A 21,240-nucleotide genomic window follows, 5' to 3' on the forward strand; every position below is an offset into this window, starting at 1 on the left:
CACTCATACATCAATGTGAAAGTGAAGAAATAAGTATTTCTGTTATAGGATTTTATAGGATGGTTCAAAAAAACTTGGAGGAAAGAGATCCTTCTTTTTTTATTCTAATCTTATTGAATGCTGTTGGTTTTAACCCTAATTTTTTATAGATTCATATCAGCTGTATCCATTTTCAGATCGGCAGAGGATCTGCCACCTCTCTTTTGATACACAAATTGGGTCTTCGCTTGACTCTCACTATACGGTATGGTCTGCTCTGTAATAAAGAATCTTTTGACTCTCATTTACTGTGTTTTTTTAAGATAGTGTACAAGCGTTATATAAGCCAAGTCTCTACCAGCTGTATGAAACAGACCTTAAAATGTGAACAGGTTGTAACTGATGCAGAGATCTAGGATGAACCTGGAATGTGGTGTGAGCTGCTTTGTTCATCTTTGAGATATGAACTCTTGAATGCAGCAGTGAAAATTTAGTGCTGTTATTGTTAACCACTTCAATCCTCAGGTAAGGTCAAACAGCAACAAGAGACTTGGAGATCTCTTGTCTTGATGCTTTGGAGAAAGAATTGTTGCCTTCCTTTGCCAGTCTAAATGAACCAAAGGAGCTGTGGGTGACAAACCATTCTATGATTCTATGATATTGAAAGTCAATATGTTTGACCCCATGGGCTGCCCAATGGGCTTAAAGAACGGCGCAATTATATTTGAACATTTTTAGTAACTTTTCCATATAACGTTGACTTTGATAATTACTATCTGTGTAGCTGTTTCCTCAGCATGATATTTAGATCCTGCGTTCACTACCTGTGCATCACAGAAGACTCAGATAATTAATGGAACAAGGAAGGAATTCTGCACCTCAATCACTGCTCTAGGGCTATTCAGCTCTAAGGGGTTTCTTGCCACCTTCTACCCCAGGAAAGAAACCTAGTGGTGCACAGTATTGATATCACACAGAGATGAAATCAAAACACAGAACTTCCAAAAATACACAGAGTAAAACTTAGCTTGTAATAAAAAGATAGAGTTTTCAAAGCTTTGTGAGAGTATACATCTACCTACATAAAGAGTCATGGTCGGACAGTCTGGGACCACATCATGTTTGTGTGATTTAAAAAAGGTAATCTTTCATAGTCAAATGTTATTGCAAGTCTTGTACTGAATTAGAAATTATTGCAAAGGTCTCTTAAAGTGCAGAACTTTCCTCTTTCAAGTGGTGAAAAACCCAAATGTCTAGAGGTTTGTTGTGTACCAGATGGTGCAAATGACTGCAAAGAGGTCAAGAAAAGATCTGAACATCCCCTCTTTTGGGTCTCCAGGCCAAGATCTGGAAGTCCGCGTTTAGGGTATCTTGTTATGAGCTTGAAGATCTAAGTGAAAATAACAATATTGTGTTTGGGTAAAGTCTGCTTAAGGCTGTAATGTCATACATGGCTAAGCACACCAGCCTACTTCTGAAATGTTTTTCCTTCTTTTAAGCTGTGTCCATAATAGAAAAATTTAGACCCAAACTCATGTCCTTTCTAATAGTGGTTTGCTGAAAGTAAAGGAGAAACAATGTTTTTTCACAAGGTATAGGAAATCTGTCTCCACGATCACACAGTTGGACTTGCCTTGTAGGAGGTATAAGAACAACTATAGTATCTGTTTTCCGGCCTTTATGCTGCTTTTGTGTCCCTCCAGCTTGGTGTTGTAGGATTAAGACAAGCCCTCCCATTCACCATAGAGAATGGCACAACAGGCATAAAAAACTTGGGGAAGTGTTGATTTTGTTATTGTTGTTGAAAATGCTGTATGTTCATTTTGAAGATTCTGTGTTCTGAAGCTTTCAGTTCATTCATTAGAGTCTTCAAGCAGGCAGCAGAGTGCTGTGCATCTCTCTTGATGCTCTTAAATTACTGACTGTATAGGAGTTGTGGCAGTCACTCCAGCCATACAGTAATGGAGATTATTCAGTGCTAGTTATGTGGAATGGGTTGCTGAGTATGGGTATAGTACCTTCCGTACAATACATGGCTTTGCTGTGTTGGCAGCTTTTGAGTTAATAATTTTCTCTCAGTGGAGGGCTTTGATGGCCTCTTCCAGCGTGGATGGTTTTCACTTGTTTCAGAAAATCTGGTACTGTTTGGTCTTTCACTCGTCTCACGTGATTCAACCAGCTGCCAGTAACAGTGTCCCATTTCTCAGTGTTGTCGTGGTAAATTTTGGACATTGCATCCAAATAAAACCAAGAATGGCGATTTTTTTTTTTTTTTTAAAGAAGCAATTAAAGAGAATGAAGCAGTAAGAAAAAAAAGCAAATGACCTAGTTTGGTCTTCGATGCAAAACCCACAGTCCTCTGGGGATATCTAAGTATGTTAGGCAAATATTTCAAAGCTCTCTCTATTTGAATGTGAGTCATTTCAATTATTCCGTTATTTGTTCATTGACCTTAATGAGGTAAACTCCAAAGCACTGCAACATGTGTTTATTCTTGAATAATTACCCTTTTGGCAAGTTCTTGCTCTTATCTTCTTAGCCTTAATAGCTAATTTTATCAGTAAGAGTAAAGCCTTCCTAAATGGTAAACAACATGTTCCCCAGGGAAGAAAGAGCTATTGCCTTTTAGTAGGGTTGTTTTAAACGTTGATCTCGTTGTTACACAGGCAGGTTTTCCTTTGTGTGAGGAGATGTTCTGTTTTCCTCTAGGAGAATTTACCCCTAGCAAGAAATGTAGGGCTGACTCTGCAGATTCTGACCAGCGTGAGCCGTCCTTCCTGACGTGTGTAGCCTCATCACAATCAAGGGGACAGTTCTCACATGATTTAATCTGTCATAAATCAAGAAAAAACTCCCCCAAAGTCAGTTACCCCAGAACGAAAGAAGCAAGATATCCAAAATTGAACTAACTTGATTACTCATATGGAAGGAATTGCCTGATTGCAGCCTTTGCACACTACTGTATCAACCTCTTCCGTTCCCTTCACGAGCATTTAAATGTAAAGATATAAATCAAAACTGCAGGACAGAAAAAGAGAAAGACAAAAGTTACCTTGATGGATTCCACTTCCATGAGATCCTTCTGGAAACCATTCTGCTTTTATTAGATTTACTCTCTGTAAATTAGGATTAGTTTTTTATATGGATTTATGAAATAGCTACGGTTCTACTGAAAGCAGGGTGAACTCTCTGGTACAAGGCAAGGAGTATGTGCTCTTTTCATCTGTTATTGGTAAGTTACAGTATGTAGGTTAAAGGCCCCTTGATACCAGTGAAAGAAGAGATCTAGTTCCAGACATGGAAAATGCTTAAATCTTGTGTATGCCAGTCAGTGATATTAATATTGTATAAAACAGCCAGTTTCTGTTCTGGGGCCAGATTCTGTTCTGTTACACTGGTGTAAACCAGACTTTTTTTCCTTTTTTTCAGAGGCAGTGAATTTGCTTTCACATGTGCTTGAACAGTTGAACGTAGACTCTGGCTGGCTGTGTTCAGACACAATCTTTTGGTTCTTGTCTTAGTTGCTGTGGGGGAGAACAAAAAGTGAGCCACTGGTGTTGTTCCTTGTTCATCATTGTTCCAGCTCCCATGTGGTGGGCACATTTTAGAGGGCTTTGATGCAAGTGCGACTTCACTCAAGGCACTGTTGTGCAAGAAATTTTTAGCTCTTGTTAATAAATCTGCAAGGTACTTTGTGAAGGCAAATGTACAGTGGATTGGCTGAAACACATAATTTCACAGATGTAGCATAAATGTTCTGTTCCTTTGCAGGGAGAAAATGTATTTTCTGATTTGACAGCTACAAGAGAAGATAATAATTTTTGACAGCACAGGGATAATGTTCATGTTATTCTAGGAAATTTCCATCTTCACACACATAGGTATCAGTGTGTGCTACAGTTAGTATTGCTGAACTTTGGTGGAAGCTTCAAGTTTCTGTGTTTTGATAATATGATAAAATTGATAAAATGCATATTTAGAAAGCCCTAATGAATTTCAGACTTGTATCATTTGGGGAATGAAAGAAAGTAAGTGTTTTTATTACAAGTCCAGTATAAATCTTAAACGTTTTAAAAGAATCCACAGTATTTTGGAGGGAAGATACATCTTGAATATATTTCAGGTAACATTGCTGATGGAAAAAGTGAGGAAATGTGAATTGGGTATTGTAAGTATGACTGATTTATCAACTTCTCCTGGTGGTGTGGCCTTTAAAAGTGTATAGAACTTATTTCACCAGTGTTCAACAGTGTATTTGGATACCCTTTAAATGTGATTCATGTATCCAAATTAACAACCACAAGTCTGATTATACAGTCTTGCTAAGGTAGATATTACCCCTGAAGTGAGTTAAATTATGATGGGATGAAGCCAGAATAGGAGTGGAATAAAGCCCAATGGAGCTATGGACTCCAGAGGATATAATGATAATTTCTGTCATGATTGCAAGCAGGGCAGAGCTAATCATCACAAACACCCACTGTAAGCTGAAAGGCATCCAAAATGAGCTTCTTAAATGCCTTGGTCCACCAAATACAACTGCCCTGAGCAGGCCAAAAGATGCTACATTTCTGTACAGTTTCTTAGTCTCTTCAGAGTCATTCAGAACAATCACAGAGTATCAGTGAATTCAGATCTCAGAACATAAATCTGAAATAACTAGAACATATATATTAATTGTCATGAAGAGGGCTAATGGCCCATTTTGTATAGTTTAAATACAAATTGGTTTCTCTTTAAAATCTCATGTGTCATTCCTAAAAATCTTACATGGGCTTTTTGTTTATATAAAATAATGCTGGCCTACACTTTCTAAGACTTATCACATGCCTTGGTATTGTGATGGAGCTGGGTAGGAAAAACCTTGTGTTATTTTTCCAAGTTCAGAGATTCTGACTTCTTAAAAAAATAAAAATCAAATAAATAAATGGTCAAGAATTGTAACATATCAGCCAAACACTGAAAACTTTTCACTGGAAATAGGGAATTCTATTCTGGAAATGTCACAATAATGCCTCACGAGACTTGTAATTTGGGTGTCACGTGTACCCGCTCTTTTCTATGGGTCTGGATGCTTGCCTGGACTACATCTTCATCTGCCATGGTCTTCCCTATTACAATGGTGCCGTGGAGCATGATGGGGAGGCTGTGGAGCCCAGCCAGTGGAGGAGAATGGACTTTTGTGCTGTGATCCTTTTCACAATTTCTCCAGTTACCAGAGACTTTTTCTGCCTTCCCCAGTCACCTGTTTCTTCTCATTTATACTCACCAAAAAGGTGAATGTGATTCTCATCACTTTCAAAGCATTCATTGACTGTAATTATAGAGGACCACAGCAGCTCAGGCTCTCCCATTTGCCTTTCGTTAGCTATAGGGATAGCAGCTGTCCGTAAGAGGAAACAGGGGCTCATTAGTGTTAAGGGTACCTTTGCTCTGAGGAGTTGTGCTGAAGCAGTAACTGACTAAAATGAGCACAATCTCTGATTGGAACTTCATAAACGATGTAACAAAACTGCAGTGATTGCAAAACTACATGAGTACAATTCTACTTACCCTTATATTGTGAAAATATCATTAACTAGATACTGTGATATCTGCTTAATTTGGAAATACTATACCTATTTAATGTAGATGTAATACCTATATAACATAGGTGTAAAACTCAGTACAGGCTGAGTGATGAGTTGATTGAGAGCAGCCCTGCAGAGAATGACTTGGGGATAACTGGTGGATGAAAAACCGGATATAGGCTGGCAATGTGCACTTGCAGCCGAGAAAGCCAACCATGTCCTGGACTGCATAAAAAGAAGCGTGGCCAGCAGGTCAAGGGAGGTGATTCTGCCCCTCTATTCCACACTCATGAGACCCCACCTGGAGTACTGCACCCAGCTCTGAGGCCCCCAGTAGAAGAAGGACTTGGACCTGTTAGAGCAATTCTAGAGGAGGGCCATGAAAATAGTCAGAGGACTAGAACACCTCTCCTGTGAAGAAAGGCTGAGAGTGCTGGGGTTGTTCAGCCTGGAGAAGAGAAGGCTCTGGTGAGACCTTATTGCGGCCTTTCAATATGTAAAGGCGGCTTATAAGAAAGATGGAGAAAGGTCAGTTCCAAACCATTCTGTGATTCTTTATCAATATATACCTGCTCTAGATAATACCACAAATTATAGTGTTAAAATGGTAGAGGTTGTGCTGTCAATGGCAGGTCCAGTGTGGGTTTCAGTAGAAGAAGGACCAGACCTGGCAGCTGTGTAAAGTAGATTATTTGTGATGAGGATGTTTGTAAGTCCTATGGCTACTCAGAGGGATTCATTTCGCTCAGCTGCAGCTGTCTAATTAAAAGTCAGGTACTCAGTTTAAGTTGCTTGTTTAAGTGCCTTCTGTAGTCAAGGGGGAGAGGAAAGCATGTCCTGAAGTTGCATGCACCCACTTTAGACACCCATTTTGAGATGGCTGAACGACATAGACATTGTCTGGGTAAAACTCATAAACAAAACTATGGTGAGATGAACTGTGCCTTGTAACACCTCAGTAAAGGACAATCTGTGATGCTTGTGAGAATCAATGATATCCATGAAATTGAGCACAGGCTTTATCTTTTCTGTCACTTTGATGGCAGGATTAATTTTCTTCCTCAGTGTGCAACACTCAGCGCCTTTGTAGAGAATGGACTAACTACAATGCAGTCTAGCTCTATAGTACCCATCACCACGAGCACTGGGTACAAGGGTGAAGGAGTTACTTTCTGGACTCTGTATGAAATCTACAGAAATACGCTTGCCATAAGTATCTGACACCATTACATTTTGTCTCCATGAAAAAAAAACAGATTAGAGGGAGATCTAGTATTTTAAAAGCATGATTCATATACAATAATGAAAATGATGGTAGATGGCTATTGTAACTTCTTTAGCTAGCCCCTGAAGGCTAAATTTCTTACAAATACTTTTATACATGCTTATCTGTGAGTATTTGATTAGTTCACTCGAGGTAAAAAAAACCAACTAATATGCTTTAAGTTAAATGGAATTGCTATTATTCGACCAATGCAGTCTAAATTCTCAGTTTCTCCTTTGTCCTCTCTTTTCAGCTAGATTATAATTTGTGGTTTTATATATATTTCTGAAGAATATTGCTATAGCTCTAGTCTGTTTTCCAAGTCTGGTAAAATTTAATATTCACCAGAGCAGAATATATTATTATTAGCATTAGCATTTATAATAATAGCTTACTTGGAAAATACAGATAAATGTATACATTGAAACAAAATTAGTTTCATTTTTTCACACTGTTGACCTAACAGTAGAAACATGCCCATCTAAAGTCATAATCACAGAGATAATTGTCTGCAAAGAAAAACTTGACTTACGTCACTGTTTTCAGAGAGCTCCTCTCCATGAAAATAAAGGGACTCTGAAACATCCCTCTCCAAAATCTAACACAGGCAAGACTCTACCATAAAAATACACAGAAAGAAGGCAAGCTATCAGACGAAGGTTTTTCGAGTTAGATTATGAAGTGTAAAATAGACACAAAATTTAAAAAGAGAAGTAAACAACCATAGTTCACAGATCCAAATTCCTTTGGAATTAATTTTTGCTTCCTTGTGAAACCTTTCATTTCTATTGCCATGTCATTTACAAGAATTTTACAAGGAGATCCAAAATAAGCATACAAAATACACAAATGAGCATACAAAGTAATGAGCATAGAGGGTTCTTAGTCAAAGGCTTATGATTTTTTTTCTTTTTTTTTGACAGTGAACGGTGGCTACAATCATTGTAATTTGATCTCTGAGAAGAAGAACATGATGGACATGGAGATGACAAGTAGCTCAGTACCTGTCTGCAGACAAGGTCTATTTATCCACACAGGAAACCCACTTATGCGAGACCACCCACTGTCCTGTGAGAGACTGCTGCATGTTGGTCAGCTGAACTTGACACACTCGGATATAAGGTATCACTGCAATTTTTATCGGTTGATGTACTTTGCTCTTCTGGAGTGGTTCTTTGTTGGAACTACTTCCCAGTAGCATCCATGGGTACAACATTTGGAAGAGCATTTTTGGCTTTTACTTCATTTTAGAAGTCCTTTGGATGCTCATTTAACCACACTGCTCATTTGCAGGTTCGCACTGCAGGGACACGTACGTGGGCACAGACAACTGTCCAAGACAGTGCCAGGAGGAGTCACTGTATATGTAGCCACAGCCCCCTGCATTGATGTGTAAACACAACTTCTCTGGGGGAGCTCTTTCAGCATGGTTAAAAGTCAATGAGAGTTTTGCCAGGGGCTTAAGTAGGGTCAGCCTTGCCTCCTCTGTACCTCCACCCTCCACCTCAAAGCCATATTGTTTCCAAACTGCAGCCTGGAAGGCAGGGATGATACTTACTCCCAAACCGATGTCTCCCATATGGCAATTTGGCATGCCACCATCAAACCTACAGGAAGTCAATGCCACTTTTATTTCTACAGCATTTCCTTTAATGAAGTATTTTCAATGTTCCCATACAGCCACATCCTTGGTATTTGCTTTTAAGGCCGTAATGTGAAAATTTGGTCTCTGGTTTTGATATATACACTGTAGTTGGATCTGCTATGAACAGAATCTCTATTTAAACATTTGCTATAAATTAATTATATGAAAACACAGAACTCCATTATTTTTTTGCTGTTGTTACAAATTTAACATTACCAGATTTTAAACAAGTACTCTAAACAGACATCCATTGTGAATAGAAGCCTGCTACAAATTAAACTCTGTCCATCTATTTTAATTACGCTGCCTTTTGGCAGGGGATATAATACAGAATAATCTTGACCTTTTTGAAGAGCTGTAGAAAAGAAAAACCTCAATAAAGTTGCAGCCTTTATCTTAGATACTTGGAATAATTGGCACTTTGTGCATGGAACTATCAAGCCCAAATTTCCATAGTCACAGCAAGAGGAAATATGGCCTATAGCTTGGTCTTGGAAATCTGACTGTTTCTGATTTTATTATACATACTTATGTCTTGTTTCCCCTTTTCTATTTACTGGTGGGGTAAGAACATCTGCGTTTTCGGGAGGAGGCACAGCAATATGGCAAGCAAGTGGAAAGCTTTTTGTGTGTGTTTGTTGGTTTGAAAAGGACAAATAATATCCATGCCACATAACAAAATATTCTGCTATCGCTACAAAGATTTGAAGATGCCATTGCAGCTGGATGTAAGTCTGCTCCCTCCTAGCTTCTTAGGGCTCAATGTGGGACTGGCAGTTATCAACCTTTTTTTTTTTTTCTGTCAGTGAGGACAATTATGAAACAAAGATAATTAGGGCGGGAGCAAACAAAAGGAGGAAGAAAGTACTCTGCTTAGATCTTTTTGAACCTTTTTTATAAAATCTATAATGAAGAAATGACAGATACCTGCATACCGGGGATCACAGTACCCACCCTCAGAAATACGAACCTTTCCAGCCCCCATTTGGAAGAGGATTCCCAGAACAACATAAAGGATTGTCTGCTGCATAACATGAGAAAGTAGGAGGTGATAGGCCTGATCCTCTCCCCTTTGCTTTGTAGCATGGTCTAAAGCCTTGAGACTCTGCTGCTTCTAAGCAACAGTTTGGAAATGTTTGGAGAATATCTTGGAAGGACCCTTCCATTCCTTTACAGGTTGTTTGTGTGTCCCGCTGGTCATGCTCTGCTTGTATGTCCACCTGGCTAATACTACTTTTGTCTGCATGGGATTTGCAAGGTAAAGCCAATGCCCAGCTCTGTTCTATGGACCTCATAGGCACAGTGTCTAATTTTATCACCCTACTACTCATGAGACACATGGTACGGAGCCAAAACCTTGGCATGTGAGAGAAGGTGGACAGCAGTTGGGACGATTTCTGTTCATAGTGTTTGTGATGGTAAAGATTCTTGACAAGCAAGTAACAGAAAACATGGTCTTTCCCTGAAGATCTGAAAACAGGAGAACATAACTGAGGTGGGGGTGAGTGCCCATCAGGTTTCAGTGAAGTCAGCGAGAGCCAAGGGTGCTCTGTGCCTCCCCAGATTTCAGCCTTCATTAGAGGAAAAGAATCAAAATAGATGAGAGAAATAGGGCTGGAATGGACAGATATGTGAGCACATGGAAGTCAGGGCAAACTCTGTTTTGTTGTTCTGTCCAGCTGTAGTGACCAGCACAGAAATAAAGGGAGATACAAATCCAACAATCTCTCTGGATTGAGCTTTGAACCATTCTGCATTTCTAGGATAGGCAATGTCCAAGGAAAACCCAAACAAACCAGAGAGCACCTCCCCTAGCAATCCAAAATCTCCCTCAGGATTTGGGGTTATGATTGGCTTTGTCCTTTTCTCCCTCAGTACACTGAAATTCGTTACCCCCTTCAGCTTTTCCCTGAATCACTTTCTCTCGGAAACTGTATTCTAGGGATGACTGCCTTAATCCAAGAATCACAATCCCTTTTCTTCCTGGCCCCTTTTCCCCACTCAGTTAATAGCTTTTAAGTTGTGCAACACTTTGCTGCTACATGTTATCTGTGAATGCAATGTGTGTGGGACTAGAAAAGTCCTAATACCTTCTTTACCACAGTTGGAGTCAGCACAGAGCTAATGTTGGCCTTTTGTCAAATAATCCATTATCAGACACAGCGAACCCGCCCACAGTGTGCTCAGTGCTCAGCATATAAAACCCGGGGAAGACATCAGAGCAGTCAGATAGTGTTGCAAAGGATCCCTGGATGTACAGCAAAACAATCCCCTCTAGCTTCTTAAAACTGTCAGTTATCACTGATTGCCCATTTACAGTGGCAACTGAAGGCATGTATGTTTTGTAAATAATCTGGAGATTTCAGATACAGTTGTCTTTTCCTTTGAGGGCAGTTGGGAACTGCAGTACTTCTGGCATGGTGCTACTGGCCTCATGCTCTGGCTCCAATTACCACGTAAGGGTGTCTCTTTGGAAACACTGCCTTAGTATCCTCTGAGAGGCTGCTGTTACTCTTTGATGGCCTTACACTCAGCTTTCACGTGCTTAAGCAGCAATTCTGTTGCCTCAGACTGTCCATCCCTGGTCCATGGATGCTCCCTGTGAAGAGACATTTGTGGGGTATATTCTCCTGCTGACCCCACTCCCTTCCAGGATTGCTCATCTGGAAGTCCCCCAGAACTCCTCATGCTGATCGCGTGTCCACACAGTGCTCTTTATGCTGTCCTGCTGTCCTTTGTCCTGCTCGCTCTCCTCTTGGCTGTTTGTTCCATATGTGTTTATATTTCGCTACTGTCCAGAGATTATGAAATCCTTACAGCCAGCACTGCCTGCGTGTACCAGGCCTGGAATCTGATCCCTGGCTGTAACAGCAAGATGCCATTAGAGGAGCAAATAGTCAATGCGTATAAGAGGAGCCACCCAGCAAATTGGATGCCAGACACCTTCTCTCTCTCTCTCATATCAGTTTTGTTTCTGTGCCCCTTCTCCCCCCACCCCCCAGGACTGAGAGGAACAAGCAGGGCTTTCCCTAGAACAGTGATGACAAAATTCTGCCAGGAATACAGAAAGTTTCCATTAAGTACCCCAACACTCAGTCATCGGGAAACTGAAAGAATACCAGATTCTCCCAGCAGAGTTAACTAACAGAGTATATAATGTATTTAAATATACAGTGCTACAGAGGAAACTGTAACTCCCAGAAAATACGTGCTTCTGATCTGCCCAAGCAGCCTGTGCTTATCATTGTGTAGGCAGAGCATGAATAAAACATGGCTGTGGCAACAGCAAACATGAATTCAGTGCCTTCATCTAATTTGCTTTTGAAATAAGATATTTCAGTTTGACTTTTGGTTCAAAACTCCCCTCTTTCGTGTGTCTCATCTTCTGCACTGCAGCATCACAGCAATACAGTCCTGACTCTAAGTAAGATCTTGTGCTGGAAATGCAGATCAATGTTGCTGGGAGTTTTCGGAACCTAATGTTTCCCAGGACAGGGATGTTTGTATCCATCCTGTAGATAGTCTGTGCTAACTCCAGCTTGAACTCCTCACATGGATTTCTGGCAAGATGGGACCTTTACATAAAGCTTAATAATATGACACCAATTATCACAGGCTGAAATGTAAGGCTTGGGTTAGCTTTATATGATGTAAGAAATGTGTTGTGTTTACTTTAGCCTGAGGCTTTGGGACCACTGAACTATAATACAAACTGAATTATTTAGAAGAGTTCTTGTACAGAAGAAACTAAGTAATAGGAAGTATTGTGCCTGGCATGGTATGCTGTTAAACCTTTCTCAGAATGAGTGTAAAACAGCACGCTTCCTACTGAGCAATGAAGCTACAAGCAAGCAGGGTAGGGTTTCCCAAATATGTGCAATAAAAGGTTTTTATATATGCTTATGCCACATATTTTACAGACATATGGTTCTGTAAATGTTAAAAAATAACGTATGAATACTGTTGGGTTTGTTTGGGTTGGTTTTTTTTTGTTTGTTTTGTTTTGTTTTGTTTTTTTTTAATTTACCATCTGCAAAACCAGGTACTTTAAGTTTACCCTGAGACCAACTGTGGAAACCTAAAGGGAGAAATTATAATTAATGGATTATGGAAACCTCTAAAATTGTTAAATGTAGTCTTTTTAAACTTCTGGTGGCAAATGCAAGATCTGATTGTTCTGTAGCAACGAATAATGGGGAATTTCACTTCTCTCATGACCTTAAGGTTTTTTTTATATCAAGCCCTACTGGCTGCAAACAGTTGGAGCTTAGAAACCTGGCACTAGTGAATGCAATGTTGACAGTTGTGTGCCTTAGACAGGTGTAATTTTTTGACAACCTTAATTTCATGGGAAGGAAGTCTTTTTGAAGCGTTTTGTTGTTGTTTTGTTTTTGCTAATTGGTAGTTCTTTGAGAGCTGTTACCAAGGAAGCGTTAGAAGTCGTTTCAGCTTCCCGTCTTAATGTTAGTGGTGGATTAATGGAAATAATAGTGATAAAATCATCTAAGTCATAAAATAAATGCAGTTTATTCAGCAGCTTCGCAGTTTAATATATGTATATGTCCAAAATACCTTATGCATATGTGTTTTGTGCCGTAAAATGTGTCAGATTTGTCTTAGCTGTGGTGTCACACACAAGTTGCCAAACAGCCAGGTTTTCTTCAGCTTTTGTGGTGCTAGCATCAAAAAAGTATAAAATTCATTTAAATGGAACATGTCAGTGTAAGAGCCATGGAGCACCTCTCTGGAGGGTTTATTAGTTCAGGTACATCTTTCCTGCGCACAGATGTACTGTTTCCTCTTCTCCGTCTGGCACATCGCTGCATGATGAAGCCATAGGTTAAACCCTACCATGCTTTACGGATATGTAAGGAACACCTGCTTGTCCTAAGAAAAAACACAGTTGGGTCCTCCACAGTAAATGTTTGTAGCTGAGACAGTGTGTTTTATTTTAAGGCATAAACCAATTGCTAACTGCTTGGAAGAAAATGTTAGGAGGAAACATTTCCTAAATGCAGGGTGTGTGGGGTTCCTCAAGGTTCTGCTTACTGAGTGGCTGGATTCAGCACACATCAAAAAGATTAAAAATCACTTCTACAGAACAATTTTCTTTTGATTTGCAGACCTGTGTAGACTTTAATAGGAAAAATGGAAATGGGAATATATAGACTGCCAGTTTAAATCTACCGGTTGTGAACTTCTCTTAGTTATCTTTTGTAGACCTCTTAGAAGTACTCAGCTGATCTCTCATTGACTGGACCACTGGTTGAAAGTGAGCCTTTCTTTCTTTGTATTCCTTTTTTTCCCCACTGATCTTGCTCCTTTTTTAATTTAGTGAAGGAAAGCATCTCTCTGACATGTAAGCAAAGCTCAGCTAGCCTTTTTTGATTTGCGTGAACAAGAATGCCAAGGCATTTTCCCAGTGTGTTCTGAGGAAAATGCTGATATTTGAATAATTCAAAAATGCCCAAAGCTCTCAAACTTCATTCTCAGCTATTGTTTTGGCCGATCTATTATGCATTGAAAACCTAGATTGTGATTGATGAACTGCCTGTAGCAGTGGAGGGGAGATTGTCTGTTCTGTGCGTAACCCAGTGTGTAAAATTAATCCTCTGTAAAATGATGCTGCCTTTAGAAGGGTTGTAGAAGAAGCACTGCAGATTTTTTTGGTGTAGTTGCTGCGTTAGGCAACATTCAGCAGAGAGCAAGTGCTTCCATTCTCCAGGGCTTAACAAGTGTCGTGTCTTGTACAAAAATTATAAATCCTGTGGTAGTTAGTGATGCTTAATGAAAACTGTATTACAGGTCACCCAGGTTTCAAGACTCAGTAGATTCTGCTGCTCCATGCCTGAATGGAAGTCAACCGGCTCAGCACATTAAACAAGAATGCCCGAGTGATTATAAGGTTCTGTCTGAGGCTTCCACACATAGGAGGATTACGGAGGGGATGGAGCTGAGAGCCTCCAGTAGTCTGCATCCTGAAATAGACCTAATGAATAATAACTTTACAAATTCACTTTCATCCTACTTGTTTAATAATGAGCATAGCTCCTCCCTGGGTCCTTTGTCACTTGGCACCCCTCAGCACTCAGCCAGGCTACAAACAAGCAACCTGAAGAAGAGATGCATCTCTGTTGTGCCGTCTTCAGCTGAAGGAATTGATATTACAGCTATCATCCGCACATCGCAGACGTCACTGGTCACCTGTGTGAATGGACTGCGAACTAATTCAGCTGGCATTTCCTCTCATCCTGTGGAGATCAGTCATCACAGTGCTCAAAAATCCTCTCGGTCCCAGTCTTGCTCTCAGCCTGGAAACCCTTGCAGTATTCCCTCCCCTCCAGCATGTCTTGTACCTATTTCCGCTGAATGTGACAGAAGTGATTGTGAGCAGATACAAATGCAGCAAGTCGAGGAGAATGGAAGCCTCAGCCTTATGATGAATGGTACTAGCATTCCTCATCAAAACACCTCGCACAGCACCCAGAAGGTGAGTTTCTTAAAACAAGAACCAGCTGATGATTATTCCTCCACTGCTGATCTTTTTCGACATCATCAGGGGCTGCCTCCCCCTTACCATCTACACCAGCAACTAAGCCAAACGCAAGGGACACTGCCTCACTTACACGCCTCTATGTCTCCGAAGTCCCTTCAGCCCAGCGACGGGGATGAGCAGGACCTCAGCAATGGCAAACAGGTCTGTCGGTGGATTGACTGCAGTGCCACTTATGACCAACAAGATGAACTGGTCAGACACATAGAAAAGACTCACATTGACCAGCGGAAAGGAGAGGACTTCACTTGCTTTTGGGCAGGCTGTGTCCGCCGATATAAACCCTTCAATGCTCGTTACAAACTGCTGATTCATATGAGGGTTCATTCTGGAGAAAAACCAAACAAGTGCATGGTAAGTCTGGAATGTATTTGTTTGAATAGAAACATGCTACTCTGCTCTCTTTCTTGCTCCCTCTTCAATCTTATTCCAATGTAATTGTTGTGCTTTCCTGTAACTTAGTCTGCAGCAGGCTAAAGGGGAATTGGAGAAAACCTTAATCTAGAAGGAAATGTTTGAGTGAGAAATACTGTAGTTCTTGGAAAAGTGATTCAGTTTCCTTATATGAGAGCTTAGCTCTTAATACAGTGCTTTATTTTTTTAATATTCATTAAAGCATTAATAAAGTGATGATCAAAGCACACAGCAGTCACTTAACGTAAAACAAGTCACTGAGCCTCGGGTGACATTTTTAATCAAGAAACATAAAACACATCTAATGAAATTCTTTTCATTCCTTCAGCTGAACAATAACCCATAGAGTTCTGAGTGCAAAAGTTTCAAATGGTAGTTTAGAAAAGAAAAAGAAACTGGTTAAGGATTTTAAACAGTTAAAAGAATAAAAGGAATATCTTTAATTACATTTTCAAAGGTTGTAAGGGGCTTTTTTAATTTGCAAAACAGAGCTTTAAAAATAAGTAAAAACCATTGTTCTCTTCTGATCAAGAAGATGTAAACAACATCAGTGTTCCAAAAAGAGGATCTTGGGAATAACACCATCTCTGCATCTGCCCACCATGATGACAATATGGCCAAACTAAAATAAAAGTTAATGACTTCCATTAAGCTTTCCACATGTTTGAAACAACAATGATATAAGACCCTGACTGAAACAGATGAAGCAAAACAAGTTTGACATAAGCTTCCAAATTGGGCCATGAAATTTGGAAAGTCTTATTTGTAACACCCACATGTGCACGCGTGTGCATGCATCCACATGCACACAGGCATACACGCACAAATAAGTACAAACAAAGGGAATGGTAATGGCAGCAGGTTGTGGTTCTTTATAGGTAGAATTTTCAACTATATGTCTATTTTATTGTTTTGATCAGAGAATGATATAATGGCAAATACTTGTAAGGAAGTTAGATCAAGACAACAGTTTCCATGGCAAGCTGTAGCTTTCTATGGAGGAATAGGAAAGAATGTTTATATAAAAAGCTTACTTTTTTTCATTTGTTCAAGCAAAAGCTTGCTGGCCTGCAATGGTTACGGAAGGGAGAAGGAAGAAAACAACAGTATTCAAAATGTTCTACAGAGAAAAATTTTCAGAGAAAAATTTTCTCTGTAGGTGATTGTCCTGGTTATCTTTTTACTTATCCATTGGATAAATGAAAAACATTATCTTAATGTCTGCACTGTTCAGTGGGTATTCCCTAAAATAATACTGGAAACAGCACAGATATTTAGAGAACACCATCAAGTTGTCCAAGATAAAATGGGAACACTCTTAAGACTTACCTGTTTCTTTTTCCTTTGAGACGAAGAACTGACTTGCGTGTTTCCAGAACTAGCTCAATCACGATTTGTAGAAGTACAAAGGAATTTAACTTCCTATTAATATCTTTTTTCTGGTCATAAATCATCAAAGAATAATGCAAGTTAGTTGCCTCTTTCCAAACAAAAGTGTACGCAAGCTGTGAAAGCATACTTACAGATTCTATTTTAGCCGACTTTTTTTTTTGTGTGTGTGTTTTTATCATCTGGAATGATATCAGTCTTCTCTCCACTTTTCTCTCGTACTTTTTAAAAGAAATACTTAAAACGTGAAACCCTGATTAGCTTTACTGCGATGCTGAAAGATTCAGTAGACTCCATGGGTGAGGGAACTTTTGTCTTTTTCTGCAAAATGCATATTTGACAGGTATTGTATAGCAGATTTCTAATGTTACATTCCCATTCCTACAGGAAACTGGATAAACCAGAGACGTTAAATCATGTAATATCTTAGCAAATGCTAAAAAACTCCTCCTTTCAATTATGTTCATCTGCATTAAGAACTAGCTTTTGATAACATCTCAAGGTTTAACATTGTGAATAGGTTGGAAAAACCTTTGCATCTGATATTGCAGACAGCCTTCATGGCACATGTATATAGCCTTGGCACATAAGTACATAAAGATCTGTTTTATTTGAGCAGATATTGTAGTTGTTCCCATACATGGAATGGCCCAATCAGAATTAGGTGCTTTACATTGCACAACTTGCAGTTAACTCTTCTATTCCCAGACTGAGACCCTTCCACTGTCAGCAGAGGTATCCATGTATTAAATGTTACAACCTGTAATCCTGTGTGGAGTAAAGCTGGATCCAAGTGAGCACGTGAAAAATATGTCTTCTCTGCAAATTTAGTTTTCTACCATGGAAAGACCTTGACCTAGCAGGGACAAGATTCAAAGCTGCAACACAGCTCCTTAAATTTATTAATATCAAGTGGGGATTATTTGCCCAGCGAATTCCATTCCACTTTAAACAAGGGTTGCTGTGCAGTGTTTCATTGTGCGGTGATGTCATGTCATTTTAAATGATGGCTTTTCTTTTGATGTGGTAATAATTGTGCTGTTATTCCTGCAAATTAAGAAGGCAATTCATTCTCTGTCTACAGAGGTCTGAGATTTTGTTTCGTTTTTGCTGTAGCCCTGTTAAAGTAACTTTACATCTCTTGGTATTTGTAGTGGAGATTTTCTTTCGCTGTTCACAATTACCCATTGTACTTTCTTTTTAAGCCCTTGATTTTGTTCCTCTCTGTAAGATTACTGGCTGACTAGGTATTGAACTGCTCCGGAGAAGCTAACAGTGAGCAGCACCCCACCCTCATACATAAAAGTACTTTTCCATGTAAAATTATTAATTTCTTATGACAGGCTTTGCTACTATGTACTGTAATAGACAAAGGAATTTTGGAATTCAAGCTACTTGAGAACAGGAAATACATGAGACATTTTGATTGAAAAGTAAATGGTTCACTAAAACTGCAGTTAATCCTTTTATTATCTTTCCAACAGCAGTTTCCACAATACTTTCATGAGGTAAGCTTCCCTCAGTCCAACTGTAACACTCTCATCGTTACAGCTGGTTTAAATTTAGCTAGCCTGCTTCTTTCTTTACTACAGACAGTTGACAGGCAAAACAGTATCTGGTGTAGAGAACTACTGATGTTTCAGGTCCATATTCTGCTTGCTGTGTTTCATTGCCAAAACTGGTACTATGAGTATTCTGTTTTCATATTCTGTTAAATATTCTAATTAAGCGGTGCCTTCTCGTCATTGTGTCCATCAGTTTGGTTTTTCCTAGGGCTCTGCAAGTAGTCTAAAGGAAACTACCTAATCTCTTTGCAATATCCTGTTATGTTTCATACTTAACTCATGTTATTTTAGTTTTATTAAATTTGGGGTTCATCTGCATTATAATCAAAAATATATCCAACAAAAATAATGATGCAATGCCTTTAAGACTTTAACTTCTGAAGATTAATTTCATGCTTTTTTAGATTTGATGTCCCAGACAATTGGAATTTTGATTGTCTGAGACAGCAAAAATTAGCAAGCTTAAATGTTTTTTTATTTAAAAAAACAAAAAAAGTTTCTCATAGCTGCATCTTTTGCTGTCTTTCAGTTCTTCCAATACTTTGGTGGTAGAACCCTGCTGATCTCCAGATATTGCATCCTCAGTTTAAGCCTCTGCTTGCAAATGTAAATATAGAGCTGCTCAGTTAGTTGTCTAGAATTCTTTGATTTGGACAAATCCATACTTGGTTTATCAGTTTACCCTCTTGCACTCTTGTGGCTTCATAAAGAGTAGAAAATTAAGTTCCCATCACTGCGTGCGTATGTGCTCAGGGAACCTATGTTGCAGGCCTCCACAGACATGATCAGGGTAAATATATTTATCTTTATGTAATTTCTACGTATGCAATTAGTGTTTATAGAAATTTGGTATCATAACATATGTGATATCCATGAAAGGAGCTGGACAGTGATAATAGCCATTGTTGATGTCTCTAGTTCATGTATTTCAAAGAAACAAATGCCTCCTGAGTATGTTCTAGACCGGTCTGTGACATTGTGTTCCTGCCTAGATAGTTAAGACTTTGAAGCAGGATCTTCTTTTCTTGTATATATGCAACATATTCAATTTGGGAATAGTCTTGATGGAATGATTTGGGTGCTGTATTGTACACAGTGAAATTCAGCACTTGTGCTTGTCAGTTCTTTTGAATCCCTAAGGGTGAGACACTATAGGTACTGCATTAAACACGGGGAAATTGAGACATAGAGAAGATAAGTAACTTGCCTAAAGGCATCTTTAGGCAATTCCAGCATTCCAGTGAAGACCTTGTGTTCAAATCACTACATCGCTCAAACTAACCACTTGCAATTTACCTATGAAACAGATTTTTGTACAGATTACGTAAAAGATAGTGGTCCTGCCGAACTTCCAATTATTTTTACTGTGCATCTCTGACACAGGTGGTTTGACGTGTCATAAACCTGTGAAAACTTTCATGGGAAGGCTCGGCTACATTTGTAACACTTCATGGGCAGCAATCTGGTTATTACGATTATAGGAGAAAGGGGCCTATTGAGCAGATTAGCATTGTTGCTTCTGCTGCTAAGGAAACCAATGCGGAATCTCTGTTCTCAGTAGATAGCAAGTCTTATGCTGTCTGTGGTCAGTGGGGAGTGTGTGTCTAGCAATACATGGTGAGTAATGAGATCTCTACAGGCTACATCTACAGATAAGTCTAAGGGACAGTCCTGCATCTGAAGGGAAAATAGGTCTGCATGCACCAGCTTATATGCTTTTGAGTTACTTCACCTAAACAATAAGTTTCCATGCCTGACTCGAGGGAATGTTGTGGAAGTCTGGCAAGTATTTTCAGCTTTTGGAGTGGAGGGTGTCATGCGCTGGTGCCAAAGGAGTGCTTTAAAAAAACAATAATATTAGCCTCACTTTCTTTCCTTTGAAGTCAAGAGTAAGAAACATCCATTCTGTCAAAGCTGCCTCACCAGAGATCTCTGTTTTTATTAGGTCTCTGATGGCATTTCCCGATACTGTCAAGGAACTGCAGCATTAAAAACACTCTGATTAGAGGAGCAGACAGCAATTCAGTGGTTTGTGAAAATACAATGTTTGTTTACAAAAACCACTGCAGATTACACGACAGTACAGATGGGTTTAAGCATGCATCGGCACTGGAGGGCAGGCTGGCAAATGGCTTTAGGCTTGGCACTGTGTCAGCTCATGCCCAATGGCAGTTGGTGAATTTGAACTCTTGTCTGTCCACAGGAGAGCTCCAGACTAGCAGAACTTGCAGAGCAAAAGCTGTAGAAATTATTGGGCCCAGATTCCGCTGTGGGTGGGACTGTCCCGTGTTTCAGTGTAGTAGGACAGAAATGCAAATCTGCAGTTCTTAGTGCAGACAGAAAGTACAGTGTAATGGTGTGGCACAATGGTATGGTGCCTTTAGGGGCTTGAGACCTGCCTTCTTGAGCTGAGCTGCAGAGGGAGTAGCTGCCAGGGTTTTCCCTGAGGGATTATCATCTTCCCAATGCGGTCCTGGGATTGCTGACCTTCAGGACATTCTGTGAGGTGCATCTGCTCTATCAGGTTGACAGAAAAAGGTGTAGGATGCTGGGCCAGATGGACTTCTGCTCTGACCAAGCAGGGCTGGCTGCCTTTTTTGTTGTTTTCCAGCAGTTTGATATGGGTTAGGTCTGGCTGGCATGCTCTCAGTCTTTTTTGTTCACATAAATCTAAATAAATACAAATGAAGTAAATTCCGACTGTTGCTGCCAGCACCCAGGATGGTTTTCAAGTTCAGTTGTGTGCCTGAAAAATATTATACAGGACACTGAAGAGATGTGATAAATGGAATATGGTAGTTAGAGATATAGGATAGAACTTTCATGGAGGGGGCTTTCAAATACCTACTTTTTTATCCTAC

At 39.7% G+C, this 21,240-nt stretch overlaps 1 protein-coding gene across 1 annotated transcript in view; it reads left to right on the forward strand.

Annotated features, from left to right (window-relative positions):
* The window catches only part of GLIS1 (GLIS family zinc finger 1), a gene marked incomplete at its 3' end in the record, with an annotated part of 212,870 nt that overhangs the window by 93,596 nt on the left and 98,034 nt on the right, over positions 1-21,240 (forward strand). The window contains exons 3-4 of the mRNA XM_082314448.1: positions 7,737-7,935; positions 14,264-15,365. Coding sequence (XP_082170574.1) covers positions 7,737-7,935; positions 14,264-15,365 — 1,301 coding nt within the window. The remainder of the gene's footprint in view (positions 1-7,736; positions 7,936-14,263; positions 15,366-21,240) is intronic.

The sequence above is a fragment of the Platalea leucorodia genome (assembly GCF_965183815.1).
Source record: "Platalea leucorodia genome assembly, chromosome: 5".
Taxonomy (NCBI): domain Eukaryota; kingdom Metazoa; phylum Chordata; class Aves; order Pelecaniformes; family Threskiornithidae; genus Platalea; species Platalea leucorodia.